The 16,510-nt window shown below is 39.2% G+C and overlaps 1 protein-coding gene across 1 annotated transcript in view; it reads left to right on the top strand.

Annotated features, from left to right (window-relative positions):
- DNAH3 (dynein axonemal heavy chain 3) overlaps positions 1-16,510 on the top strand; it is a 218,456-nt gene that overhangs the window by 129,223 nt on the left and 72,723 nt on the right. The window contains exons 40-41 of the mRNA XM_054533552.1: positions 750-879; positions 2,980-3,225. Coding sequence (XP_054389527.1) covers positions 750-879; positions 2,980-3,225 — 376 coding nt within the window. The remainder of the gene's footprint in view (positions 1-749; positions 880-2,979; positions 3,226-16,510) is intronic.

The following is a 16,510-nucleotide window of genomic DNA, read 5'->3' as shown; positions in this document are numbered from 1 at the left end:
AGGAGAATCGCTTGAACCCAGTGGGGGCGGAGGTTGTAGTGAGCTGAGATCGCACCACTGCACTCCAGCCTCGGTGACAGAACAAAACTCCGTCTCAAAAAAAAAAAAATTAAGTAAGTAAACAAATAAATCTTTTTTAAAAAAGTATAACAAAAGTGTAAAAAAGCATTACAAGAAAAGCAAGTCGGATAACTTTTTAAAAGAGTAAATGGACTGGAGAACAGACACTAGAGGCAAGAATCATGATACCCCCAAATAACATATAAACCTACCCATACGTTTGGTACATTACTGAAAATGAGCCCCCCAAATTAGCTCTGTACTCTCTTTGACTAATTTATACAGGAGTCCCACCTCATCAGTGTCTAACAGTCATTTGTAAATTAATTGTTTAGAATTCCTAATACCTTTTATAGAAACAAAGGCAGATACACTAGTTGGGTTCCAAACACATTTTATGCGTCCTGTAGCTGACCCAGAGTGTTTCCAAGCCTCTCTGAGTATCCGCTCTGGGCAGTGGAATGCGGATGGGAAACTGAGTTAACATGGCCTGTGGGCAACAGTCTTAGGACCCTGAAGGAGGATGCTGAGATAGGGGTCTTGTTGCCTATGAGTTTTCCCCCAATGCACCTACATGTAAAATCAGCAGTCTAACCAGCATCTCTAGCCTCACGAGGTAGACCAAGCTCTTGGTCTTCAACTCACTTGTTGATCATGTCTCCAAGTCTCATGGAGGTTTCTACTCTCAGGTCAATGACATGTTCATGTGGCTTGTCCAGCCCTGCCTGGAATTTGGTCGCCTTCATTGTAAATTTGTTGTCCAAACATCTCCCATCCACCTTGCCTTCTCAATGATGAGACTGTACTCTTCTCTGCTTGGTAAGTGCTAGCCATGATTCTTAAGCCACATGGGGGATGGGTCTACCTTGGCTATTTCTTTTCTTTTTTTTTTTTTTTTTTTTTTTGAGATGAAGTCTCACTCTGTCGCCAAGGCTAGAGTGCAGTGGCATGATCTTGGCTCACTGCAGCCTCTGCCTCCCAGGTTCAAGTGATTCTCCTGCCTCAGCCTCCCGAGTAGCTGGGATTAAGTTACACACCATTTCTATTTTTTTGTATTTTTAGTAGAGATGGGGTTTCGCCATGTTGACCAGGCTGGTCTTGAACTCCTGACCTTAAGTGATCCACCTGCCTCTGCCTCCCAAAGTGCTGGGATTACAGGCATGAGCCACAGCGCCTGGCCTACCTTGGCTATTTTTTCTGCTCCCACCTCTCTTTGGCCCCCATTGAATTACAACATGACTGGCTGTTTGATCTAGAACAAGCAAGCCTTTGGAGTTCAGATAGTAGAGTTTGGTAGGGAAAGTCCATGTGTTTAGTCTTCGTCTGACATTGATTTTTGGGGGGTATTCTAGTGCAAATTACCCCATCATTCCTCAGTCTAAGGCTCCTCATTCATATAATGAGAGTAGTAATTCCTGCCCTTTTTACCTCACAGGGATATCCTAGAGGGAGACGAACATAGCAGGACCCCCATCTTACCTCCTCTCTGATAAGAGATTCATATCCAAAAAAACAAAAAAGTAAATGTAGACTTACTGATCCAGCACTTTCACCTTAGCATATAAACCCAAAAGAATTGAAAGCAGAGACTCGATCAGATATTTATATAACCATGTTCATAGACCTCTTGTTCACAATAGCCAAATGGTGAAAACAACCCATGTGTCTACCGATGGATGAACAAATAAGCAAAATGTATTGTAATTTTGCAATGAAATACTATTTAGCCTTAAAAAGGAAATAAATTCTGATGCATGCTACAGCTTGGATGAACACTAAAGCCGTTATACTAAGAAAATAAGCCAGTCACAAAATGACTGTGCGATTCTACCTCTATAATTAATGTACGTAGAGTAGCCAAATTTATAAAGACAGAACGGAGAGTTCTGGTTGCAAGGGGGATGAGGGAGAGTGGAGGGGGAAGTTATTGTTTAATGGGCAAAGAGCTTCAGTTCTGCAAGATGAAAACTGTTCTGGATCTAGATGGTGGTGATGGTCGCACAGCAATATGAATGCACTTAATATCACTGAACTATACACTAAAAAATGGTTAGATGGTAAATTATATATCATGTATTTTACCACAATAAAAATATTGCAGTAAAGGCCGGGTGCGGTCTCTCACGCTTGTAATTCCAGCACTTTGGGAAGTTGAGGTGGGTGGATCAAGAGGTCAGGAGTTCGAGACCAGTCTGGCCAAAAACACAGTAAAATCCCATCTCTACTGAAAATACAAAAATTAGCAGGGTGAGGTGGTGGGTGCCTGTAATCCCAGCTACTCGGGAGGCTGAGGCAGGAGAATCACTTGAACCCAGGAGGCAGAGGTTGCGGTGAGCCAAGATTGCGCCACTGCACTCCAGCATGGGCGACAGAGCTAGACTCCATCTCAAAAAAAAAAAAAAAAAAATATATATATATATATATATAGTGATTTTATATATATATTATATTATTATATAGCAGTAAAAATAAAAATATTGCTCACGGCTGTAATCCTAGCATTTTGAGAGGCCAAGGTGAGTGGATTGCTTGAGCTCAGGAGTTCGAGACCAGCCTGGGCAACCTGGCGAAACCCCATCTCTATAAAAAATACAAAAATCAGTCAGATGTGGTGGCTAGTGCCTGTGGTCCCAGCTACTCAGGAAGCTGGGGTGGGAGGATCACTTGAGCCCAGGAGGTTGAGGCTACAGTGAGCTGTGACTGCACCACTGCACTCCAACCTGGGAGACAGAGTGAGACCCTGTTTCAAAAAAAAAAAAAAAAAAATGCATGCGAAATGATCTGGTAGGTGACAGGCACTCTACCAATATCAGTCGCCCTTCCGGCCCAGACCCTTCAAAGGCAAAGCCAACCAGTTCACCACCCTTACATCTGTGGCATTCTGCACTTTGTCCTGAGATTCGCTTTTCTCACTTTTAGATGAAATCAGGGCAGTAGAAGAGGAGGAAATGGAATTAGGTGAAGGCCTGTCAAGTCAGCAAATCTTTCTCTGGCTCCAAGGACTGTTTCTCTTTTCCTTGGTGTGGACCGTGGCTGGCACCATCAATGCAGACAGCAGAAAGAAATTTGATGTGTTTTTCCGCAACCTGATCATGGGCATGGATGATAACCACCCAAGGCCCAAAAGCGTCAAACTCACCAAAAACAACATCTTTCCAGAAAGAGGTAATTTAGAACCTGTTTGTTATGTTCTAGTTTAATAGTTGGAATTACATGTTCTAAACACAACCAGAATGTGCAGACAGGTGAGCCCTTTACAAAAGCCACGGAAGGCCAGGCATGGTGGCTAATAAATATGTAAGGAATGACAGAATTAAAATATCATCATTGGCTGGTTGTGGTGTCTCACACTGGTAATTCCAGCACTTTGGGAGGCTGAGGTGGGCAGATCACTTGAGGTCAGCAGTTCAAGATTAGCCTGGCCAACATGGTGAAACCCCGTCTCTATTAAAAATACAAACAAAATTAGCCAGGCGTGGTGGCATGCACCTGTAAACCCAGCTATTCACGAGGCTGAGGCAAGAAGATTGCTTGAGTCCGGGAGGTAGAGGTTGCAGTGAGCTGAGATCATGCCACTGTCCTCCAGCCTGAGCAACAGAGCTAGACTGTGTCTCAAAAAAAAAAAAAAAAATAGAGTTGGCCCATGGGTGGTCCTGAAGTCAGGGTTTTATGGGATACTTAACCACTTTTTTAATTTAGAAAAAGAGGATATGACTGTTTTATTTTTGGAGAAATTACCTATAATTCCATCACCAAAACAAAATGAGAAATATAGACACTTGCATTTTTCTTATTCCTTTCTATTTCTGTGTGTGTTGCCATGCCTTCGTATAGGGTACTTATGGTATTAATATTTCTTTTAATTTTGTCATTATAATTTTTTTTTTTTTTGAGATAGAGTGTTGCTCTCTCGCCCCTGCTGGAGTGTAGTGATACGATCTTGGCTCACTGCACCCACTGCCTCCCAGATTCAAGAGATTCTCCTGTCTCAGCCTCCCAAGTAGCTGGGATTACAGGCATGCGCCACCACGCCTGGCTAATTTTTGTATTTTTAGTAGAGATGGGGTTTCACCACATTGGCTAGGCTGGTCTCGAACTCTTGACCTTAAGTGATCCACCTGCCTCAGCCTCCCAAAGTGCTGGGATTACAGGCATGAGCCACTGCACCGGGCCTGCAGTTACATTTTAATATCATATTGAAATGTTTCCAATTTCGCTACATACATTGTCTTCACAATGATCACTTAGTGACTATAAATATTCTTATGTGTGTGACATCATTTCTTATAAGGAAGATGCTTCTTCTAAGTCGCTTTTGTTTTGTTTTTCTACCACCCAAGTAAGACATTATATAAAATTTAGAAAATACAGATAAAGGAATAGAAGAAAATTAAGATCAGTGGTAATCCCACTATCCAGAAATATCACTACTTATGTTTTCTTTCAGTTTTTTCTGTATTCCTAGAACAAAAAGAGGATCATACTATAAGTACTTCCCAAATAGCTTTACTTTTTGTGATTGTAAAAAAACATGTATCAAGGGCCATGAGAGAACTTCTAGGGGAGATAGTAATGTTGCATGTCTTAAGAGTGACCTGGATTACACAAATATGTGCATTTGCCAAAACTTAGAAATGTGGGCTTAGGATGTGTGCATTTCATTGTAAGATTTATATCAAAGGAAAAATATATAAACAAATACTGAACACTAGGTAATGATAAGCATGCCGAAGTATTTATGAGAAAGTGTGTAGATGCTTACAATTAATTTTGGATTTTTTTTTTAAAAAAAGATAGATTAAAGGAAGGATAGAGGGACGACCAGGTATGTACTAAAACAAATAAAAAGCTAATGGCAAAATCTAGAAGGTGAGTATACAAATGTTCATTGTACAGTGTCTTCCATGTTTCTGTATGTTTGATAATAATGAAACATTATTATGTTTCATAATAACGAAATAATGAATGAGCAAGTAGATACTATTAGCGCCTGCCACATACTCTTTCTCTGCACAGCTTGCACACTTCATTTGATACGTGGCCATCTGTCAGATTTGTGAACCCCAAAAATCTGAGACAGGTCTCAGTTAATTTAGAAAGTTTATTTTGCCAAGGTTGAGGACGCCTGCCTGTGACACAGCCTCAGGAAGCCCTGACAACAAACATGCACCCAAGGTGGTCAGAGCACAGTTTTATACATTTTAGTGAGATATGAGACATCAATCAACGTATGTAAGGTGAACATTGGTGCCATCTGGAAAGGTGAGACAACTTGAAGTGGGGAGGGGACTTCCAAGTCATAGGTAGATAAGAGAGAAATGGTTGCATTCTTTTGAGTTTTCTGATTGGCCTCTCCAAAAGAGGCAATCAGATATGAATTCATCTCAGTGAGCAGAGGGGTGACTTTGAATAGAATGGGAGGCAGGTTTGCCCTAAGTGATTCCCTGCTTGACTTTTCCTTTTAGCTTAATGATTTTGGGGTCCCAAGATATGCTCCTTTCACAAGATGAACCACAGGGAGGCTCTGTCTCTGTACCAATCCATTAGTCAGATTGTCATGCATTCATTGAGTTTTTGGTTTGGATGATTTGTGCTTATTTTATTGTCATAGTAAAATACACATAACACAAAATTTACCATTTTGACCATTTGTAATTGTTCAAATCAGTGGCATTCAGTACATTCACATTGCTGGGCAACCATCACCTCCCTCCATCTCCAGGACGTTTTTCACATTCCCAAACTAACTGTTCTCTTTAAACAGTACCTCCCCCAATGTCCCTTCTCCACCCCTACCCTGGAAATAACCATTCTACTTTCTGTCAGCATAAATTAGACTGCCCTTGGTACTGCATGTAAGAGGAATCATACGGTATTTGTCTTCTTGTGACTGGCTTATTTTACTTAGCATAATGTCTTCGGCGTTCATCCATGTTGTAGCATGTGTCAGAATTTCCTTTCTTAAGGCTGAATATATTCCATTTCATGTATACACCACATTTTGTTTATCCATTCATCTGTCAGTGGATCCTTGAGTTGCTTCCACCTTTTGGCTATTGCGAATAAAGCTGCTATGAACGTGGGTGTACAAATACTGTCTTTTGAGTCTCTGCTATTTCTGGTGTATATACTCAGAAGTGAAAATCTGGATCATATGTTAATGCCATGTTTAATTTTTTGAGGAACTGCTGTAATGTTTTCCATAGAGGCTGCAACATTGTACCTTCCCACCAGCGATACACAGAAGTTCCGATTCCTCCACATCCTCACCAGTGCTTGTATTTTCTCTGTATGTTTTACTGATAATAGCCATCGTGGTGGGTATGAAGTTCATTCTTATTTTTTAAGAAAAAATGTACAATAAAAATATGTGATAAAAAGACAACCATGATTAACATTTTGATGACAATTCTTTTAGACATTTTCTTATGCATGTATGTGTCTCCAGGTTTGTTTTTAAAATATAAGATCATTCTGTACTTTTATCTCCTAGTTTTTACTATCATTAACAACATTCTGGTTGTTAATGATATTTACTTAATTCATTGTTATTTCCTTATGATGATTTCCTAAAATAGAATTGCTGAGTCAAGAGGTTGGTAACATTTTAAAGCTTTTGGTTGCTAAACTTCCCTTGTGCCTCACTGAGTATTGTCTTTTCAAAATCTCAAGCAATTTGAAATATGAATATCATATCTTGGCCAGGCACAGTGGCTCACACCTGTAATCCCAGCACTTTGGGAGGCTGAGGCAGGCGGATCACTTGAGGCCAGGATTTTGAGACCAGCCTGGCCAACATGGTGAAACACCATCTCTACTAAAAATACAAAAATTAGCTGGACATGGTCGTGGGCGCCTGTAGTCCCAGCTACTTGGGAGGCTGAGGCAGGAGAATTGTTTGAACCTGGGAGGCAGAGGTCGCAGTGAGCTGAGATATCACACCACTGCAATCCAGCCTGGGCGACAGAGCAAGACTCTATCTCAGAAAACAAAACAAAACAAAAAATCTCAAGCAATTTGAAATATGAAAATCATATAGCATTTTAACTTTCTTCTCCTTTAAAAAAAGTTTTAATAGAGTTTAGTCTTAAATTTATAGAAAAATGTTGCAGAAAATACAGAGAGTTTCCATATGCCACTTCTTCTCACCCACACAAACACAGTTCTTTCATTAACATCTTGCAGTACTGTGGTATTATAGTTACAATTGATGAACCAATATTGCTAAATTATTATGAACAAAGTTCATAGTCTACATTAAGGTTCACTCTTGTGTTGTATGTCCTATGGGTTTTGACAAAGATGTAAATGTCATGTATTCACCATTACAGAATCATGCAGGATAGTTTCACACAACCCAAAAAATCCTGTGCTCCACCTCTTCATCCTCCCTTCCTTCCCTGATCCCCAAGCAACCACTGATCTTTTTACTGTCTCTATAGTTTTGACTTTTCCAAGACATGATATTCTTGGAATCATACAGTACGTGAAATTTTTAGACTGCCTTATTTCACTTAGCAATATGCAGTTGAGGTTCCTACATGGATTTTTGTTCTTTGTTAGATTGCTTCTTTATCACTTAATAATATTTCATTGTATGTATGTTTATCCATCCACCCATTAAAGGACATTTTGGTTTATTACCATTTTTGGTACTTATAAATAAAGCAGTTATAAACATTTATGTAAAGGCCTTTTGTGAACATAACTTTTCTGTTAATTCATTTAGGAAACACATAGACATGCTATTGCTGGATAATGTTAAGCCCGTGTTTACCTAGACCAAGTCAAGAAGAACAGATTTCTTAATAATTTAGGGTCTTTCTATTCATAAACATGGATTATCTCTCTATTTATTTAGACTGTTTTTTATTTCTTTGGCTAGAGTTTTATAGTTTTCCTCATATAGATCTTGTATATTTTTTGTTAAATTTATACCTAAGTAGTTCCTTCTTTTTTGGAGTTAATATAAATGGTATTGTGTTTTCATTTCAAATTCCACTTGTTCATTGACTGTATATAGAAAAGCAATTGACTTTTGTATATTAGTCTTGTATCCAGCCATCTTACTACAATCACTTATAAGTTACAGGAGTTTTTTTGTGGATTCTTTGGGATTTTTTACATAATTATGCCATTGACAGACAGTTTTATTTCTTCCTTCCCAATATTTTATTTCCTTTTCTTGTCTTATTCCATTAGCTAGGACTTCCAGTATGATGCTGAAGAGAAGTAATGAAAAAGGGCTTCCTTATCTTGCTCCCAGTCTTAGGAGGAAAGCATCTAGTTCTTGGCCATTAAGTGTGATGTTTAGCTGAAGGTTTTTCATTGATATTCTTTATCAAGTTGAGAAGTTCCCTCTATTCCTAGTTTACTGAGAGTCTTTGTCATGAGTGGATGTTGGATTTTGTCAAATGCTTTTTCTGAATCTATTAATGTGATCATATGATTTTTCTTCTTTAGCTGGTTAATGCAATGAATTACACTAATTGATTTTCAAATGTTGAGCCAGCCTTATATACCTTGGAATAATAATAATCAAGTGGAATAAATATCACTTGATTATGGTGTGTAATACTTTTCATATGTTGTTGGATTTGATTTGCTAATATTTTGTTGAAGATTTTTGCATCTATGTTGATGAGAGATACTTGTCTGTAATTTTCCTCTCTTATAATGTGTTTATCTGGCTTTGGTAGTAGCGTAATGCTGGCCTCATAGCATGAGTTATAAAGTGTGTCCTCTGCTTCTATTTTCTGTAAGAGATTGTAGAGAATTTGTATCATTTCTTCCTTAAATGTTTGATAAAATTCACCAGTGAACCCATCTTGGCCTGGTACTTTCCCTCTTGGAAGGTTATTAATTGTTGATTAAATTTCTTTAATGAATAAAAGCCTATTCAAATTATCTACTTCTCCTTATGTGAATCATGTAAATCATGTCTTTCAAGGAACTGGTCTATTTTATTTATCAAATTTGTTGGCGTAAAGTTGTTCATAATATTCCTTTATTATCCTCTTAATGTCCATTGAATCAGTACTGATGGCCTTTCTTTCATTTTTTTAGTTTTGTTTGTTTGTTTGTTTGTTTTGAGATGGAGTTTCACTCTTGTTGCCCAGGCTGGAGTGCAATGGCGTGATCTTGGCTCACCATAACCTCCTCCTCCCGGGTTCAAGAGATTCTCCTGCCTCAGCCTCCCGAGTAGCTGGGATTAAAGTCATGTGTCACCACGCCTCAGCCTCCCGAGTAGCTGGGATTAAAGTCATGTATCACCACGCCTGGCTAATTTTGTATTTTAGTAGAGATGGGGTTTCTCCACATTGGTCAGGCTAGTCTCAAACTCCTGACCTCAGGTGATCTGCCTGCTTTGGCCTCCCAAAGTGCTGGAATTACAGGTGTGAGCCACCGTGCCCAGCCAGCCTCATTCTTTATATTAGTGCTGTCTTCTCTTTTTTTCTTGGTTAAGCTGTCTAAAGGTTTATCAATTTTTTTTTTAACAGATGGGATCTGCCCAGGCTGGTCCCAAACTCCTGGACTCAAGTGATCCACCTGTCTCACCTTCCTAAAGTGCTGGGATTATAGGCATGACCCACTGTGCCCGGCCTATCAATTTTATTAATCCTTCAAAGATACAGCTTTTGTTAATTTTATCTATTAATTTCCTGTCATCAAGTTCATGATTTCTGCAATAATTTTTATTTCTTCTGTTCTGCTTCCTTTTATTTAATTTGCTCTCTCTAGTTTCCTAAAATGAATGCTTAGATTATTGATTTTAGATCTTTCTTTTTGGCTGTGCACAGTGGCTCACACCTGTAATCCCAGCACTTTAGGAGGCCAAGATGGAGGATCCCTTCAGCACAGGAGTTTGAGACCAGTCTGAGCAACGTGTCAAAATCCCGTCTTTACAAAAACAAAAAACGAAAATTAGCTGGGTGTGGTAGTGCACACCTGTAGTCCCAGCTACTCAGGAGGCTGAGGTGGGATGATTGCTTGAGCCTAGGAGTTGGAGGCTGCAGTGTGCCATGATCATCCCACTGCACTCCAGCCTGGGTGACAGAGTAAGAGAGTGAGACCCTGCCTAAAAAAAAATTAAAAAGTGTTTTATTGCCCACAATGTGTTCTATCTTGGTGAATGTTTCACATGAGCTTAAGAAAATATGTAGTCTTCTGTTGTTGAATAAAGTAATAAATGTCAATTCAATCCTGTTAATTGATGATGGTGCTATTTGGTTTCACTATATTTCTACTTACTTATTTTCTGACTGTTATCTGCCAATTACTGATTGGCAGGGGTGGTTGAAGTATCCGACTATGATATTGGATTTGTCTATTTCTCCTTGAAGTTCTATCAGTTTTGCCTCATGTATCTTGGCATTCTGTTTACATTTGAAAAGTGAAAATAGTATCTAATTTAAATTTCTTCTTTTTTAAATTAGAAGTGAGGTTGAATTATATATAAAGTAGTAGTTTGTTTTTCATATGTTTTTTATTTAATGTTTTTGTAGGTTTTGTTTCTGTTTTATTTTTAACAGACTGTGTCCCCTTTTGTTTATTTTGCCTGGAATGTGATGCATCCTTTCCGTCAGCAAGGAAAAAAATTATTTTCTGGCTCCCATAACCATCATCTCCTTTTTTCTTGTTTTGGGGCTTTGGTCTTTCGAGGTGCACTTTTCATTTTAATGTCAGCCACCCACAACTTCAATTATTCTTTTTACTGTCTTGAATGATTTTAATTCTGCCTTTGTATCTTTTGTTTCTGTGCCAGGCTTTGTTAGTGCAAAGATGAGAAAGTACAGGCCATGGAGTGAAATTGTCAGAGTTTGGACCCTGGCTCCAACACTTACTACTGGGGTGACTTTGAGCAACTTCTTTATCCTCCTCAGTTCCCTCAATTATAAAATGGGGACAATAATAATAGTAAGGATTAAATGAGTTAATACATGTAAAAGTACTTTGAATAAAGCATGGTATGTAGGAAATGTTAAATAAATGTGAGCAATTTTATTGCTATTATCATCATCTCTTAGGGCATCCATCTCACTTTTTATCTCATTTTGTCTTTTCATCTTAGTTTGTTTTTCTTTTGTTGCTTTCTGTTCCTGCTTCATTTAAAGTTAGGTCTTTCTGCACCTTATTGAAGATACCAAACAGTTTTCCTGAAATTTGGCTTCAAGTCCTGCATAAAACAAGTTTCAGCCTGGCACGGTGGCTCACCCCTGTAATCCCAGCACTTTGGGAGGCTGAGGCAGGTGGATTTCTTGAGCCCAGGAGTTTGATACCATCCTGGGCAACATTGTAAAACCCTGTCTCTACAAAAAATACAAAAAAAAATTAGCCAGGCATGATGGCACACACCTCTATTCTCAGCTACTTGGGAGGCTGAGGCAGGAGGATCACTTGAGCCCAGAAGGTTGAGGCTGCAGTGAGCTGTGATGCACCTACAGCCATGCATGACCACTGCACTCCAGCCTGGGTGATACAGTGAGATCCTGTCTCAAAAAAAAAAAAAAGTTCAGAGATAAATTATTCAGGTTAATCTTCATATGACATTCCTTTGCATTGCAATATTTTTTTCACAGGCTCCACATGTTGTTTTCTGCCTTCCTCATCCTTCAAGATCAATCTGTTTATGCTCTGTCTGCAGAGATGGTACATGAATTGCCCTTGACCTCACTTTCAGATCACTTTGTGTTGACCTCTTCCCTTTCCTTCTGCAGCTAGAGAGCCAATGATGTGATGTGCACAGCTCCCACTCACCTTCTAGATAATTTTCCCTTATAATGTCTCTTGTCCACAAGGATGGCCTCATCTCCTCCCTCCATACCCTACCCAGCAGATGCAGCATAAAACAAACCACAATTTTCATCGTGTCCTGCAAACTGACTTCTTTAGTGTATATCTTCTTTTGCAGCAGCTTGTTTTAAAAACAACAACAACAACAACAAAAAAAACAGGTTTTGGCCGGGCATGGTGGTTCATGCCTGTAATCCCAGCTACACAGAGGCTGAGTTGGAAGGATCGCTTGAGGCTGGGAGTTCGTGACTAGCCTGGGCAACACAGCAAGACCCTGTACTTTCTTATAACCGTATTCGAAAGCTTAAAATGCCTTTCTAGCCTGTCCATGAGAGCCCACGATTAAAATTCTAATGCCGAGTGCTCCAGGAAGGCCTTTCCTGACTTTATGGGACATTGTTTTCTAGGATTTTCATGATATACAAGACATGGCATAAATGGATCTCTCAAATAAGTGCTGGAGGAACTACACTGGGAAGCATACACTAAGGAAAGCAAGCAGACCCTTGTGGGATTCTGTCAATGTTGGGCTCATATTGTTTGACATGGACCTTTGTTTGTCAACCCAGGGATCCATTTGTCCAGAAAGTGCTAAATTTCTCTTTATTCACTCATTCATTGTGTGACCTTTGAAAAGTCACTCACTGCTCAGTTGAGAAGTTTACCTTATTTTCCCAAGTGCAGGAGAGGAAAGCAGAGTCTGGGTAGGGATGGTAGGGGTGATAGAAGTCATTTACCAATTCATTACCAATCCATTCCTGAATTTCTGCTATTCTCCTCTTTCTGCTCTCGCACCCAGACCAGAGTTTAAGTTATAATCACAACACAAAGAGAACAGGAGCCATTACTCTGATGAAAACCAAGAAGAGCTAGAGCTAAACATTACCGTGCCTTCTGTGTGCCCAGAACTATGCTAGATGTTTGACATGTATATCTCACTCATTCTCCATAGTGGTTTTCTGAGCTTGACATAAAATCAGGCCTATTTTACAGGTGTGCAAATGGTAACCTTAGCCAAGATCACACAGCTGGTAAATCTACTTTTATTAGTTAAATCTTTTCTCTTCTCTTTTCTTCTCTTCTCTTCTCTTCTCCTCTTCCATTCCCTTCTCTTCCCTTCCCTTCCTTCTTCTCTTTTCTTTTCTTTTTCTTTGACAGAGCCTCATTCTGTTGTCCAGGCTGGAGTGCAGTGGCACAGTCATGGCTCATCATGGCTCCCTGCAGTCTTAGTGCCCCAGGCCCAGGTGATCCCCCCTCAGCCTCCCAAGTAGCTGGGACTACAGGCACATGCCAACATGCCTGGCTAATTTTTGTATTTTTTATAGAGACAGGATTTTGCCATGTTACTCAGCCTGTTCTCCAACTCCCAGACTCAAGTGATTCATCCACCTTGGCCTCCCAAAGTGCTGGAATTATAGGCATAAGCCACCACGCCCGGCCAAATCTTTTCTCATTAGCCTAAATGTTCCCAAATCAAGCCACAAATTAGCTCTAGCTCAATATCAGCAAAGGAAGAGGGAAAAATATTTTACCGATTCAGTCTTTTAGTGTCTCCTTTTTATTGTAAAAGCAATTCGATTCTATTAAATAAAAATTATCAATAAGTATCTCTTTGTTCATACCACTGTATCACAGTCATTTCAGTTTTCAAAAAATCTGTTTCCTTGCTTGTCTACCTGATTTCATCTCTTTACATGGTTACCATAATGGTATATATTTCACTCTGTAGTCTATTTTTATCTATCATTGTTTCTTAAAAGCATTTTCTATGCTAATACTTAGCTTTTGAACTATCATTTTAATGACCAAAGAATATTCCATCCATCTTATAAGAGCTAATTTTACTTGTCTCCTAATGTAGGATATGTAAGTTATTTCTTTGCTATCACAGATGGTGTTGCATACTCATGTATACAGATTATTTTCATTGTGAATTATTTCCTTATGATAAATTCCCAGAAATGGGATTTCTGACTTAGAGAACATTCTTGTTGCTCTGTAAGCATTGTGCCAGATTGCTTTCTAAAAGTGTTGCACCAGATTGACTTCTAGGTAAGGCTGCAGAGTGACGTAGAATAACAGAAGCTCACTTTTAAAATACTTAACAAAATCAGCAACAACAAACATTTTTTAATCCTAAAAAGTACCCAGCAATAACCAAAGAATGAATTACAACTTAATTCTACAAACACTGTGAAGTAGTGAATAAGGAGAGAAAACAAGATTCTGGCCTGGCGTATCTCCCAACTCAGAACCTGCCATCCCTCTGTCTTGCTAAGAGTGACGGGGAGAGGAAAGCAGGTCAGTTGACAACATTCTAAGAGTTCTCGTTGGAAATCACCATTGGAGAGGAAAGGGGACTATGATGATGGCTGGGCAGCTGCACAAAAGGTCTAAGAGAAACTCTGCATCATGGAAGCCCCTGTGTGATGCTGGAGGACCTTAGTAGGGATGGGAAAAAACGCCAGGTTTTGCATCTTCCAGAACCCTGTGCTGCGTGGGGACATGAGCTGAATCCTGCAGGAGTGGGGCACATCACTAGCTAGGATGGGAGTGAGATGGATTCATGGTTCAGGAAATGTAGACAGATTTCAGAGAAAGGGTACAATGCTCAGATTTTCCAGCAAGGGTAACTGAGCTTTTCCCTTTACCCAACCCTATAGATTAAGGCTATAGGAAAGAAAGCCACACACCATTCCTTGAATAGTGGCCAGCACTGTAGATAAGATAAACTGGCCCCAGATAATGTTGGGAAAAATGTCAGGAAGAATTTACCCAATTATATCAGAGCAGAATGGTAAGACAATCATGCACACATCAGAGAGAGAGAGAGAGAGAGACAGAGAGAGAGAGAATGTTAACAGAAGACATGAACCAAGAGCCAGAAAATATTTCTGTTGAAAGAATTTTGTAATAATAGAAGTTTAAATTTTTAAGTTCATAAATGAATAGTATGGTATACTGGCAAAAGAACAGAAATATAGATTAATCAAATAGAATTGAGAGTCCAGAAGGAAAACTCTTGCATTTATGGTGACTTGATTTTTGACAATGGTGCCAAGATGATTAAATAAGAAAAGAATGATCTTTTCAACAAATCATGCTGGAACAACTGAATTATACATGTAAAAGAGTGAATTTGTAGTTCTGCCTCACACTGTAGTGAAAAATTAACTCAAAATAGATAAAAGACTTAAATGTAAAAACTAAAACTATAAAACTCTTAGAAGAAAACATAGATGCACATTTTTATGATTTTGGAGTAGGCAATGATGTCTTAAGACAACAAAAGCACAAGTGACAAAAGAAAAAATAGGTAAACTGAACATCATTAAAATTAAAAACTTTCATGCTTCAAAGGACAACATCAAATGAAAAATCCCACAGAATGGGTGAAATTTCTTACAAATTATATACCTTATAAGGGACTCAAATTTAGCATATATAGAGTTATGATAATTTAATAATAAAAAGACAACCCAATTAAAAATGGGCAAAATATCTGAATAGACAGTTATTTACAGAAGATATACAGGCCAGGCACATTGGGGCTCATGCCTTTGGGAAGTTGAGGTGGGCAAATCACTTGAGCCCGGGAGTTTGAGACCAGTCTGGTCAACATGGCGAAACCCCATCTCTACGAAAAATACAAAAATTAGCTAAGCATGATGGTGCATGCCTGCCTGCAGTCCCAGCTACTGGGGAGGCTGAGGCAGGAGGATCACCTGAGCCCAGAAGGCAGGGGTTGCAGTGGCCAAGATCTTACCACTGCACTCCAGCCTGGGTGACAGAGTGAGACCCTGTCTCAAAAAAAAAAAAGAAAAGATATACAAAGGGCCAATAAGCCCATGACAAGATGCTCAATGTTATTAGCCATCAGGGAAATGCAAATTAAAACCATAATGAGATACTACTTTACAACAACTAGGATGGGTGTAATTAAAAAGATGAAAAACAACAAGTATTGGTGAAGATGCAGGAAGATCAGAACTCTCATCTACCATAATGGAAATGTAAAATGGTGCAGTAGCTTTGAAAAAGAGCCTGTGACAGTTCCTCCAAAGTTAAACACAATCCAATTTAATTTAACTCAAAAGTTAAACAATCCAATTGTGGGCAGATCACTTGAGCTAAGTTCAAGACCAGCCTGGGCAACATAGCAAAAACCCCGTCTCTACAAAAATTAGCCAGACATGGTGCCTGCCTGTTATCCCAGCTACTTGAGAGGCTGAGGCAAGAGGATCACTTGAGTCCAGGAGGTTGAGGTTGCAGTGAGCAAGACTGTGCCACTGCACTCCTGCCTGGGTGACAGCTAGGCCTGGTATCAAATACACACACATACACACACACGCACACTTTTTTAAGTGAAAGAAGCCAGTCGCAAAAGAACACATATTGTATGATTCCCTTTATATAGGCAGAATAGGCGAATTTATAGAGACAGAAAGTAGATTAGAGGTTGCCAGGGTACGAAGTGGGTGGGAGAGGGATTTGGCAGGTGACGGCTAAGAGGTGTGGGGTTTCTATCCAATGTTATGAAAAGTTCTAAAATTGATTGTGGTAATGGTTTCACAAGTCTGTGAATATTAATATATTTACATGTACATGTGTTTTTGGTATGCTAAAAGTATAATTGAATTGTACACTTGAACTAGTT

This window comes from Pongo abelii, chromosome 18, assembly GCF_028885655.2.
Source record: "Pongo abelii isolate AG06213 chromosome 18, NHGRI_mPonAbe1-v2.0_pri, whole genome shotgun sequence".
Lineage (NCBI taxonomy): Eukaryota > Metazoa > Chordata > Mammalia > Primates > Hominidae > Pongo > Pongo abelii.
Note: the sequence above shows the minus strand (reverse complement) of the source record. Positions and strands in the feature narration are given on the sequence as shown.